Source organism: Rhinolophus sinicus, chromosome 17, assembly GCF_057876585.1.
Source record: "Rhinolophus sinicus isolate RSI-liver-muscle chromosome 17, RSI-T2T, whole genome shotgun sequence".
NCBI classification, from domain to species: domain Eukaryota; kingdom Metazoa; phylum Chordata; class Mammalia; order Chiroptera; family Rhinolophidae; genus Rhinolophus; species Rhinolophus sinicus.
In genome coordinates this window covers 165,383,524-165,396,045 of record NC_142517.1, presented here as the reverse complement: position 1 = coordinate 165,396,045, position 12,522 = coordinate 165,383,524, and the positions used below count along the sequence as shown (strand labels likewise).

The 12,522-nt window shown below is 40.7% G+C and overlaps 1 protein-coding gene across 3 annotated transcripts in view; it reads left to right on the top strand.

Annotated features, from left to right (window-relative positions):
* Positions 1-12,522, top strand: part of PDE11A (phosphodiesterase 11A) — a 326,658-nt gene that overhangs the window by 282,879 nt on the left and 31,257 nt on the right. For all 3 annotated transcript variants that reach the window (XM_019739326.3, XM_019739325.3, XM_074338486.2), the window contains 2 exons: positions 5,009-5,083; positions 10,433-10,516. In XM_019739326.3, the coding sequence (XP_019594885.2) occupies positions 5,009-5,083; positions 10,433-10,516 (159 nt within the window). The remainder of the gene's footprint in view (positions 1-5,008; positions 5,084-10,432; positions 10,517-12,522) is intronic.

Below are 12,522 nucleotides of genomic sequence, written 5' to 3'. Positions count from 1 at the left end.
TTTACGGCAGCCCCAGGAAACACATACAGTGATTATCCCTGTTTCACAAATGGGAAAAATGAGGCTTAGAAAGGATAATCGCCTGAGGTCATAGAGCTAGTAAGTGGTAGAGCTAGGGATTTAAATTCTAGCAGAGTAGGCTCCCAAGCCTTCATTCTTCTCAGGGCTTTATGCTTTCTTACACAGGATGCATCAGTCAGCGGTTTTAAGGGATGCAAGTATACCAGCAGAATAGGTGAGGTTGTCACTAAACCCAGAATCTCAGTGGCTTAAACCAACAAATGTCTCCCGAATGTATTCATCCCGGGTGGGCACCTCTCTGTCCTCATTCTGGACTGGGGTTGAAGGAGCAGCCCCATCTGGATCATTCCAGCAGAGGTCCTGGAAGGTCTAGCCCTGACAATTAAATGCCTCCCTCCCAACCATTCGTTGGCAAGAACTTGTCCCAAACCCCCGCCCAGCCAGGAAATATAATCCTTCCATGTGCCCAGAAAGTAGAAAGCCAGAAATAATTGATGAAAACATGACTACCAAAATTTGCCCTTTTAATCACCGAAAACATGACTCACATTCCTTCCCGCCGGCAAAATGTGCTCATCCTCTCCCCAAGGGAGATGACCCAAATGTCCCCTAAGTCGTGGCCTCAGGCTCGAAGTCCAGGATCTCTGGGTGATATGTGCTTGTCTCTACATGAGGCCAGGATGCACATTAAAAACTACACACACCCAAAATATAGCATCTAGCATACACCCAAACCGCAAAATACTCATTTTAATACTCCATTCAGAAAGGGAAGAGATGGCAACACTTGGCAGTTAGGGATCCACAGCAATTCCAGAATCCCACTGGGCATCTACTGTGAGAGGCCCTGATTCTCTGGGAGATGCCCCCAAATTCATTATTTTCTGTGGTCTTTAGATCCACACTGGGAACTTACTCCTTTTCCATTATTCTCTTTGCCTACATCCGAAGGCCAAGCAGCTTTCTCAGCCTGCTTCCCACCTAAAGAAAGTTAAGGGCTCAAGGCTTCTTTTAAGTTTCATGTAGCCACAGACTTGTGGTTAATTTTGGTACCAAAAGTCTCTTAAACATCTGGTCAACTTCTATGTCTTTGATTCTAGTTATTTCCATTTGCCAATAAACACAACCACAGCTCTAGTGTATACAAACTGTTTAGATCTGCTGTATTTCTTTGCTTTCTAATACTCGGGAACAAAGAAATATACATACATACATCTTTCACGCTCTCTCATTCCTAGTCCTTTGAACCTAAGAGGTGCCAGTGAGAGACCATGCAGTTAAATCATTTCTCTGGGCCATTTTGTCCACTTGAAAGAGTGTTGTGTGTGCCAGCTGATTCATTCAGAGTTTTTAACTATGGATGTACCGGCCATACCTTCCATTTGATTCTTGTTGTGAGGCTGTCTGGATCAGCCTTTGTCATTCAAAACTTATCTCAATTTTTATTTTTACAGTATGGGGTTAAGAATCAGCTTCATCTTTTCTCTCTTCAAGACCCTGAATCTGACTTTATTCCCTTTCATTCCTGGTTATAAACCTGCCAATCCTTTTCTGAGCTCACTTCTTATAACACCTAGCAAAACACAGTCACAGCGACCATCACACGCTACTAACGTTTTGTTTTCCAGTCTCTCCCTCTAAGGCTGTAAGTTCATTATCTGCTTTATCTCAATGAGAATTGTGCAGAATATTTTGCCGCTATGTAAGATGGGTCATCACCCTTATAGCCTCTAACAACCACTTCCTCACTAGTTATAGCTGGCCTCCAAGCTACTACCACATATTTTAGGGCCTTTTCCTTTCTTTCTATGTTTTTCTTCCCTTCCCCTCCGCTTTCTTTCTAATGGCAGCACCTCACTTTCATACCAATTTTTGTGTTAACCAAAGCTAGGCTCGGCTTTGCTGCAATAACAGATACATTCTCAAATTTCAGTTCCTTAACACAAATAAAAGTATATTCTTGTTCACATCCCAGACCAGTGCAGATTGGACAGTTCTTATAGGACTGTCCTTCAATAAATCGCTCTCTTCCAGTTGAGCTTTGGTCTTTATTTTAGTGTGACGTATTTGAAGTTACCCATAGCAGGGTAACGGTGAAGAATCTGTGTGGCCGAGTAGCTGATATTTACATCTCTGCCCACCATTCACTTCCCTGGTGTGGGACAGCCTCCCTTGCAGTAAAGTCTGAGAGTAAACTGCAGAGAAGAGGTAGGTGGCTCTTCCAGCTATTGGGGAAACGTGTAGGACTGTGGGTGGCCACTAAGGCAAGGAGGGGAGGGGAGTGGGGTGGTGAATAAGAGAGAGTGAGGGGGGCCTGGGGAAAAAACAGGGAAGATGAGAAAGGGCGTGGAATGAGGTAAGATGTGCCAAGGCCTTCAGTGAAATACACGTCAAGAACTAAAGGGCCAGCAGCCAATTTGGGCGCAGGAAAGTGACAGGACAAAGTACTTGGAAGGAAAAACGTTTCTGCATTGATGTTTTAAACCAAAGAGGCTGATGGCCACCACTTGTAGGTGGTCACCTGTCTTCTTGGTCACTGATATAAGTATTATTGTTGTTGTTATTATTATTATTATTATTATTATTATTATTATTATTATTATTATTATTATTTGGGATGCAAACCTCTGCTGTTAAGTGCAGAAACTCAAGAGATCAAGAAAATAAAACACCAACCCATATTTTCCCAAATGCTTCCATTAGAAATCTTGTCGCAGCTCTCAACTGGACATCTCATTTGTGTTTGTCTCCAAGTTGAACAGGTTCAGGTATTTTCAAGAACATAATCACTTCTATAATTTTAGGAAACATTTGACAAAAGCAATGGAAACTTCTTATAAAAATATAAATATATTTCTAATTTCTTGGACATTGACTTCTTAAATTCCCTTTCAAAACGTTTTTTTCACTGGAGTCTGCCCCACGTTTCCTTCCTCACAAACAGGATTCTAAGCGTGTGGTTTCCCCACTGATCCCCGAAGGCCTGATTAGCATCTCAATTTCCTTCTTTAATAAAAAATTCAATCCGGAGCCACTTAGTGTTCCCGATTGGGTTTTTAAGTACAAACAAAACAGTGGTACAAGTTGAGCTGTGAAAGAAGCATAGTGGAGATACCAGGGACCACTTTAGAAAGATCAAGGACAGGATTTTGTTTTCATTTCTTGGCTTTCCAGGAGCTACAGACCTTGTAGGACTCCCACCTTTGGGGTGACCTGATTGCAAGTTTCTATTCTTTAGTGGCAAAGGACCCACCTCAAAGCAATCTGTGGGAGAGATCTGGAAACTGAATAAATAAGGCCAGGCCCTTAGGGGACCAGCCCTTCTTTTAAAAGGCCAGAGACGGGAAGAAGGAGGCCTGGCGAGCTAAAGGGAAAGGCAGTGGTGGAGACTAGAGAGGAGAAAAGTGAACCAACTCTTAGAGAACACACAGGAGATCTCCAAGATTTCTGATGAAAAGGCATTTGGGAAAACAGATGCTTTGTGTTTTATTTCCTTGAACTCTTTATTTCCTTGAGTTTCTGCCCTCATCAGCAGAGGTTTACCTCCTAAAAACAAAATAATACTTACAGCAGTGACCAAGAAGACAGAAACCCCCTACAAGGGGCCATTGGCCTCTGTGGTCTAAAATATCAGCACCGAAACTTTTTCCTTTCTAAGTACTTTGTCCTGTGTCAGTTCGAGCTAGTTTTATGTTGTTGAATTTTTTTTAGATGTTTAAAATCCAAACTGACTAGATATTCTATTTCTTTATAAATGACTTTATACTTGCTACTTTCAAATTTGTGTGTGTCTGTATGTGTGTGTGATGTTTTTACGTTTTATCAATTTATGGTTGACGAAAAAGCTCTTGAAAGATACGCTTAGGTAAATTATCTTGATTCTGTGCACTTAATCAAAATTAAATCATTCTAGTCTTTGCCAGGCCTAAGAACCTCATCTTTGTAAGAGCCTGAAATAGGGGGGAATTAGTCTGGGGATCCAGATCATCTTGCCATGAAGTTGTCTAGGATTTTTTTCCTGCTCGCTACTATTTAGTAAATCTGGCTAGTTCATCTCAGACATTTCCTAGAGGCACTCCACAGTGTTGTTGGATATACCTGCTCAACACTTATCTGTTATATCCATTTGCTTCCCATAAAGCTGTCCTTAGAGACAGAGGGCTTGGAAAAGAAACAAGTCTCTTTAGGCTGACCATGAACAATAGCTTCTCATCAGCCACACTAATGGGTGAAAAGTGGAAAAATACAGGTCCGTACTTTGGAAAAATATCTATGTGTTAGGGTAGAATAGCCATCCCATTGTGCTTGTACCAACTAGAACCTACCATGCGTGAGTGCTTTGCGTACATAGATTCAGACAGACTGAAGAGCAGATCATGTTCTTTGAACTATATGGTGACATATTGTAAAAGTCTGCTAGACACAGTGAATCTGCCCCTTGTCTGATTGCTCCCCACGGAAGCCGAGCTGTGCCCTGGGGGTACCCTGTCCAGAGTGCACACAGATGTCCTTAGGGTGAGATGGTTCAGGAGTTTTTGTGAGGGCAAGATTAAACCAGGTTAAGATAAGAGTATGCAGCAGTGTAACAAATCTACATAGAAACAACCAAAAGTGGGCTAAATTATTATTACGAATATACTACAATAACATAAACTACTGTTAGGTTAGTCTTTGCTTCATTTTTCTGGATAAGAACATTTCCTACTTTGAAGCTGGCAACCTGGGTGCCTCACCCCAAATATGCAGGCTACACTGTTGGAAATTATACATTGGCATGCATCTAAAAATACATTGCACGCATTCTTCTGATTAAAAGGAAATCAGTTTCATTGATTAAATTGTGTAATACCATCAAACACAAAAGGTTAATGTATTTCCTTGTAATCTTTTTAAATGATTATGTGTGTTGAAGACACATAAGCCAGAAATAACTTCTGAGTCTTGTGATGAATTACACATAACCAAAATTAAAATATTTATGTTTCAGGTGGCTGAACTTGTAACCAGTGAGTTCTTTGAACAAGGAGATCGGGAGAGATCAGAACTCAAACTCACTCCTTCAGTAAGTTCATCCTTTTATTATGACATGTTTACTCTTTTGAACATCATTTTTTAAAATGACTCCAAATCATAACTTGAAAGTGGGAAAGGCTGAGAATGGATTTAAGGAAGCACTCCTGAATGTTTACAACTTTAATTAAACTTAGATGCTCAACACTCTTATTCCCAGGTTTCTGCTTAAGAGTGATGAGCTCCTTAACAAGAATTTCCTGAGCACCCACAGGGGGACAAGTAGGAACAAGGGGGGATTTGCAGAGTGGCATTTGAATAACTCAAAGCCCGTGCTGGCATTTCAGATGTTGTCAATGGATACTTTGAAATAGAAATACAGAAAATAATATTAAAGGCAAGCTGTTCAGATTTGAGGAGTTAGAACAGACAGCTGCCAGAAGTAGTGGAGAGTCTTAGATTTTATTTTCCAATTTTGAACATTCTAAAATCTCTGAAGCAAATCCTTACCAGTCTCTGTTTCTTACCTTGTTTGCAAAATGAAAAGTTTCACCTGAGGAACTGGGTTCTACTGATTGCAGTGCTGTTTACTTGGGATTCGTCCATTGAAATATTTGTAAATGCTTACTGTAGGCTCAGGATGATGCTGTTTTAACTCATCAGGATGCTAAAGGTATAAATGACTTCGTCACTACCCTCAAGAAGGGAGCAGCTTCTTTATTTTTAATGAAAGGTTAGCTAAAAACCCAACGACTCTAAGAATAGTGCAAAGTATTTTAATGCCTGGTACAGCACAGTACATTCAACGAAGTTCAAGAAATGTGTCAGTTGATATGAGTATTCAAAGCAACTGAGTTTTGAACATTGGGAGATACTTATAAGAGCTTTACATTTTAAGACACCTTTCTTTGCTGATATTTAAAAGCTCAGAAAAGTAGCAGAACTAGCTCCTACCTTAGTTTCACCTATTTGAAGCCAGAACTGACAGTCTTACTAATTTTGACTATTCTTAATTTGTTGCTTACCTATGAAAGGTCAGAAGACTCCATAGGTTATAACACTCCCCGATTATTTTAGTTTCCAAAGCCACATCTGTACTGTTTTCAAAACATGCCTTTATTCTTTTTTGGTGGTGTCACCAAATTTGGTTATAAAAATAAAGATACTAGATTGGAATACATAGTTAATGTGTAAAACCTAGTCCAAACAAATTTATCTCAGCTATCTATTTTCAAACAAAAGTTTTTCCCTTCTTTAAAAAGTTATTTCAGAGGCATCCTCAGAAGGGTTTACCATGCGGCAATACTACAGGTCATTTAATTAAATGGAAAAAAAATGTGAGTCAGTTGCCAGCATTGGTGAGCTGGCACGTGCAGTGGCTCAGCACTGAGAGCCTTTGTCTGCAGGCTCAGGTAAGGCAGGCGTATGTTTTTTGAAGACATAAATGAAACTGATTTTGCGATGGAAGATAGGTCTAAATGCTACTCTCTCCTCACAAAGGTCACTTAACACAGCTGATGACTGGATCCTGGCTGCTGTGGCAGAGGTATCCCTTATTAGTCCTCCTTCAAAAATGTGGAGAAATGCATGCACCCAGAGCCTACACCTACTGTGTCCATTATTCTTTGCTATTTAGGGAGAAAATTGTCCAGGAGCCACCTTGAGGTGTCATAGCTCTAACTTGATGAAGATGAAGGCTCATCTAGACAACAGACTGAGGGTTAATAGTAGAATCAGTGAGTCAGTGAATAGGATATGCTTGAGCACTTCCGGGTACCAAGCATGAAGCTGGACACTGTGCATCCAGCCATAAGCATGGCACCATCTTCCTCACCCTCAGAAAGCTTGTTAACTAGTGGGAAATAGAGACCTATTAAAGAACTAATCACTAGTAATCAATTCCATGATGCCAAATGCTATAAAGGGAAAGCACGGGACAGTGTGTTCTCTCACACGTTTCCACTCATCAGACATTTATGAAGAAGTGATTGGTCCAGAAGTGAACCCTTACAGTTATGGTGAACTTTTTGACAAGGGTGTCAAAACAATGCAATGGGGAAAAAAATAGTCTTTTCACCAAATGTTGCAGGGGCTATGAGATATCATATCCAAATGAATTTGGAACCCTATCTCTCATCATACCCCAAAATAACCTCAAAATGGATCATGGACATGAATGTTGGAGCTAAAACTATAAAACGTTTAGAAGAAAACAAGGTATAAATCTTCTGGATTGGATTTGGCCATGATGTCTTATATATGATACCAAAAGCACAAGAGACAAAAAATAAAATACATAAATTAGACTTCATAAAAATTGAAAACTGTGTGTATCAAAGGACACTATCAAGAAACTAAAAAGACAACCCAGAATGGGAGAAATTATTTGCAAATCATATACCTGATATCGGCCTAGTATCTAGAATATATAAAAACCGATTACAACTTACCATAAAAAGTCAAATAACCCAATTTTTAAAATCGACAAAGGCTCTGAATAGACATTTCTCCGAAGAAGATATATGTAAATGGCCAATAAGCACATGAAAAGAGGCTCAAAATCATTAGTACCTGGGTAATAAGAATTAAAAGTATAGTGCAATACCACCTTGCACCCACTAAGATGGCTATAAACAAAAAGTTAGACAGTAGCAAGAGTTGGCAAGGACATGGAGAAATTGGAACTTTATCCATTGCTGACGGGAATGTAAAATGATGCAGCTGCTTTGGAAAACATTAAACATTAGAGTTGCCATAGCAAAGGGCCCAGCAATTCTACCTCTAGGTGTATCCCCAAGAGAAATGAAAACATATATCCAAACAACACATGAATGTTCATAGCAGCTTTATTCATAATAGCCAAAAAGTGGAAACAACCCAAATGCCCATCAATTGATGAACCTGTAAATAATATATGGTTTATCTGTACAATGGAATATCATTTGGCAATAAAAATGAAGTGCTGATGCATAGTATGGGAATAAACCTTGAAAACATTATGCTAAGTGAAAGAAGCCAGTCACAGAAGACCACATAGCATATGATTCCATTTATATGAAATGTGCAGAATAGGCAAATCTATAGAGACAGAAAGTAGATTAGTGGCTGCCCAAGGCTGGGGTGTTTTGGGGAGGATGAGGGCTGACTGTTCATAGGTATGGGATTTCTTTTTAGGGTGATAAAAGTGTTCTGAAATTGACTGTTAATAGCTGTACAACTAATTGTGAATATACTAAAAACCACTGAATTTTAAAAAAGGTAATTATACTATGCACCAGAAACAGAGTAATTAAATAAGAAAATTGCACATAACAATGAGAGCTGTAGAGAAGGTAAAACAGAATAATATTTTTTAAAGGAACATTGTGGACCAAGACTCATGCGGTTCCCCAAGAACCATCCCTTTTTCCAGCACATTTCACAGCCCTCTCCAAATTATAGTCCTCTTTCCTAATATTTAACATTTCACATTGCAAGACAAGGATGTGTGGAGCCTGCGGGAGTCAGTGACCTTCTCCATAATTTGCAGATATTTTCCTCAGCAGTGCCCTTCTGCCTTCTCATGAGCCTTGGCAGCTAGTGATTTCTGCCCCACCCACACCACCCTTTTTCATAAGACTGAAGGCTGCAGGATTTTTCAGCATCTCTGGACCAAGGGGATGCCTTGCATCTGCCTTCAGGACGTATGTGAAAGCCAGAATGAGGTGGATGGCACATTTTGTATAGAAGAAAGACCATAAGGCAGGGCAAGGTCAGTGGTTTCTTAGATCCTGGCCTTAGTCCTTAAGAACAAAGGGAGGGGCAATTTTCAGTGGCAGTATTTGTTCAAGGAATCCATTTTAGCCCTCTGATAGTAATGGATTGTTTCCCTTTTTATGTCTCCCCAACAGAACTATGTCACTTCCTTTTCTCAAAAATATACCTAAATTTTCCAAACATTCAAATATTATAAAGTTTAAAGGCTGGGAATAAGGAGAGATGGGCACCTTCCACCATCATCTATCCAGTTGTCGTGCGGGACGGCCTGCGGGGTCTCTGGTCCCGCTCCCCACATAAGAACGCAGGATATGGTGAGGCCAAAAAGGAACACCCACGGAGCCATAGGTAGGGGAGTCATACCACTATATTCTCTCTGGCGGCACTATACTCTCACTGGAGGCTGGATCCACACTGTCCACAAACCGCCATCCACGCTTGCCAGCCCAGCCGCCATCTTCTTGCTAGCCCCCATTCTTTCTCTTCTCCCTTCCTCTCTCTTCATAGCCACAGCAGTTATATTGTGGCCAATGGCTCACTGGTTACAGCTGACGGCCAACTAGCCACAGCTGATGGCCATGCAATCACAGTTGGCCATTTACTACCTGAGCCAGCACCTGTCTATGTGAGGCCGAGAGCCTGGAAACTACTCTCTGGGGCTCCGCCCCCACACCAGTGATTGATAAAAAATTAGGAACTTATTCATGACATATAGAACCTTATTGAAAAACACACAGAATTGCCAAACCAACACCCCACCCTGAAAAAGTAATACAAGTAGTTTATTTTTAAAATGAGATTGCTTTTAAGGATCTTTTCTAACCTATCCCACGCTCTTTCACCATAAAAATAAAAACCTGCATTATTTTTCTGGCACTAAAACATTGGCTTGAACCCAATCCCCAGTGACCTGATGGCTTGATTTAGTGGCAGTTACCTATATCTGAAGACAGATTTTGTCCCCAAGGAGTTGTGTGCTATAAAGTTCAAGTAAGTTCGCTTACAAGTCTCATAAAAAGAGGTGAAAATCCTTTATTTCTCATCATAGATAAAGGAAAAGAAAGTACGTGTAGAAATTGATTGTGATTTGTGAAGTGTTCAGTTAGTAACATTTGGATCATTGCGGCAAAATGTTAGACAAAGCACCTGTGGGGGCAGAGCCCCAGAAAGAAGTTTCCAGGCTCTCGGCCTCACATAGACAGGTGCTGGCTCAGGTAGTAAATAGCCATTAACTGTGATTGAATGGCCATCAGCTGTGGCTAGTTGGCCGTCAGCTGTAACCAGTGAGCCATTGGCCACTAATATAACTGCTGTGGCTACGCTAGCAGAAAGAGAGAGAATGGGGGCTAGCAAGAAGATGGCGGCTGGGCTGGCAAGTGTGGATGGTGGTTTGCGGACAGTGTGGATCCAGCCTCCAGTGAGAGTATAGTGCCGCCAGAGAGAATATAGTGGTATGACTCCCCTACCTATGGCTCCGTGGGTGTTCCTTTTTGGCCTCACCATATCCTGCGTTCTTATGTGGGGAGTGGGAGCAGAGACCCCGCAGGCCGCCCCGCACGACAAATGGCGCAGCGAGCAGGGTCTCCCGCACGACACACCTGTAAAACACTTCAGTGTATTAAAGCAAGTTTCTTCTCCATTCTAGGCTATTTTTGATCGGAACCGGAAAGATGAACTACCGCGGTTGCAGCTGGAGTGGATTGATAGCATCTGCATGCCTCTGTATCAGGTACTCATTCGTGATTGGGGAGGGGCTGTGCGTCCTGACTGAGCCAGAAGACTGTACGTACCATATTGTCAGAAGCGTTAGTAGGAGACCCTTCCTGGTGTATATATTTCTAAGAACTATGGTTACAGCTTCTCTTTTCTCAGGTTCCTGACCACTCCCTAGGAAAAGTTGGTCCTAGAAGGTTTGAGACCTGAGTTCTCTTCCTACCATGTTTCCCCGAAAATAAGACCTAGGTGGACAATCAGCTCTAATGCATCTTTTTGAGCAAAAATTAATATAAGACCTGGTCTTATTTTACTATAAGACCCGGTCTTGTAGAGTAGAGTAGAGTAGAGTACCAGGCACAGCACAGCACAGCACCAGGTCTTATATTAATTTTTGCTCCAAAAGATGCATTAGAGCTGATTGTCCAGTGAGGTCTTCTTTTCAGGGAAACACGGTAGGACATAATCACCATGGGCCTCAACACCCTCAACTATAAGTTAGGGATCATAATGTTTTTCTCAGTGTTTCCCAAACTGTGGCCCATGGTACACAAGTATCCAGCCTCAGCCTAATAGGCCCTTTCTCTTCAAAAAGGGCCCTCAGGCCTGATAACTAGGTAAACTTCACTGCACATCAAAATAATGAATGAAGACTCAGAGAAGTCCTTCAGGAAAGAAATATGTTAAACCTTGATTAACTCTGAATTTCTCAAACATTTGACCATTTTTTCCATTTTTTCTTTTATTAATATCGTGAGAGACACAAGGGTTCCATGAATCATGGCTTTCTGTTCAGACCCCACGGTCTGGGCCACGGAGTTTTGAGAAGCACATTCCACCTTAAAAACCTGCCTCTCTGAGATGCAGGTGACAAACACCGACCACTGAGACCACTGACTTCTGAGCAAAAGATGCACTAATCGTTTCTAGCTCTGCTGCCTGGTGTTTGGGAAGGCTCCTGGCAAAGAGACAAGTGTCATCAGCTTTGAATGTTCACACTCCACTTTTTGAGTATAGTTTAGGGCTGGCACCAGTTAACTCTAACAGTTTAGTGTACATTGGCTTTTAATTCTACTTCTAAGCATTTGCTTTCATGTGTAAAACCTGGCGAGTTCTTTACCCCCCACCTAGCTCAATCAGACTGAACTTCTTTTCTAACTTCAAATGAGAAACACACGCAGGGAAAGTAAAACCGCTTTACTTTCTCACTCTGTGTAACTCCATTAAAAACACAGTATTGTTTTTTAAGGACCTCACCACCATTAAGTTTCAGGCTTATCTACCACTTCGTTTTCAGTACTTTTAGGAAGTGCTGAGCCCTGTCACATTACCCTAACATAGTAAAAGCTTTAGAATACTTTCTTGAAGATGGAAATGTAACGTTTAATGATTATAAATAACAAAAGTAAATTCATGTTTTGTTCTATGTTATCCATTAAATACATGATAGTATAAAATCAAAGTTTAAAATAATCCAAAGTAGATTATTTCAGTTATGAATGGAATAGAATGTTCTTTTATTTAATAATGAAAGGTCAGATGGAAAAAAATCAAGAATTATGTACCTTTTATTCTAAGAGGACCCTCAACTCTCTTTGATTCCTTTTTGCTCCTCCATCCTCAATCCTTTCGTGTCTCTGAATAAGATGAGCCCCCATGTGTAAAGCCCATCACTGTTGGGTCAAGTGTATTTTCCTTTGCTAAATTGACCTTGACAATATATGTTGAATTATTTTTTTTGTGTTATTCAGTTTCATGTGCACATACGGGCAATAAATGGAATGAATAAATTATTCTTTCAATTAATAAATTCCTTCTGTGTGGGTAAAGCTTAGGAGGATGAAGACATGTAGGTGTGGAGCTGATAAATTTTTGCTACTAGTTTGCAAAGCTACCTTGGAATGAACCAAAAAGTCAACAGAACCTTCCTATGTGATTTCAGGAAATGCTGGAAAGGACTCTCATGTGCTTTTCCATGTTAATGAACTTGTTTCATTACTGACTCATAATCATTTTGGCTTA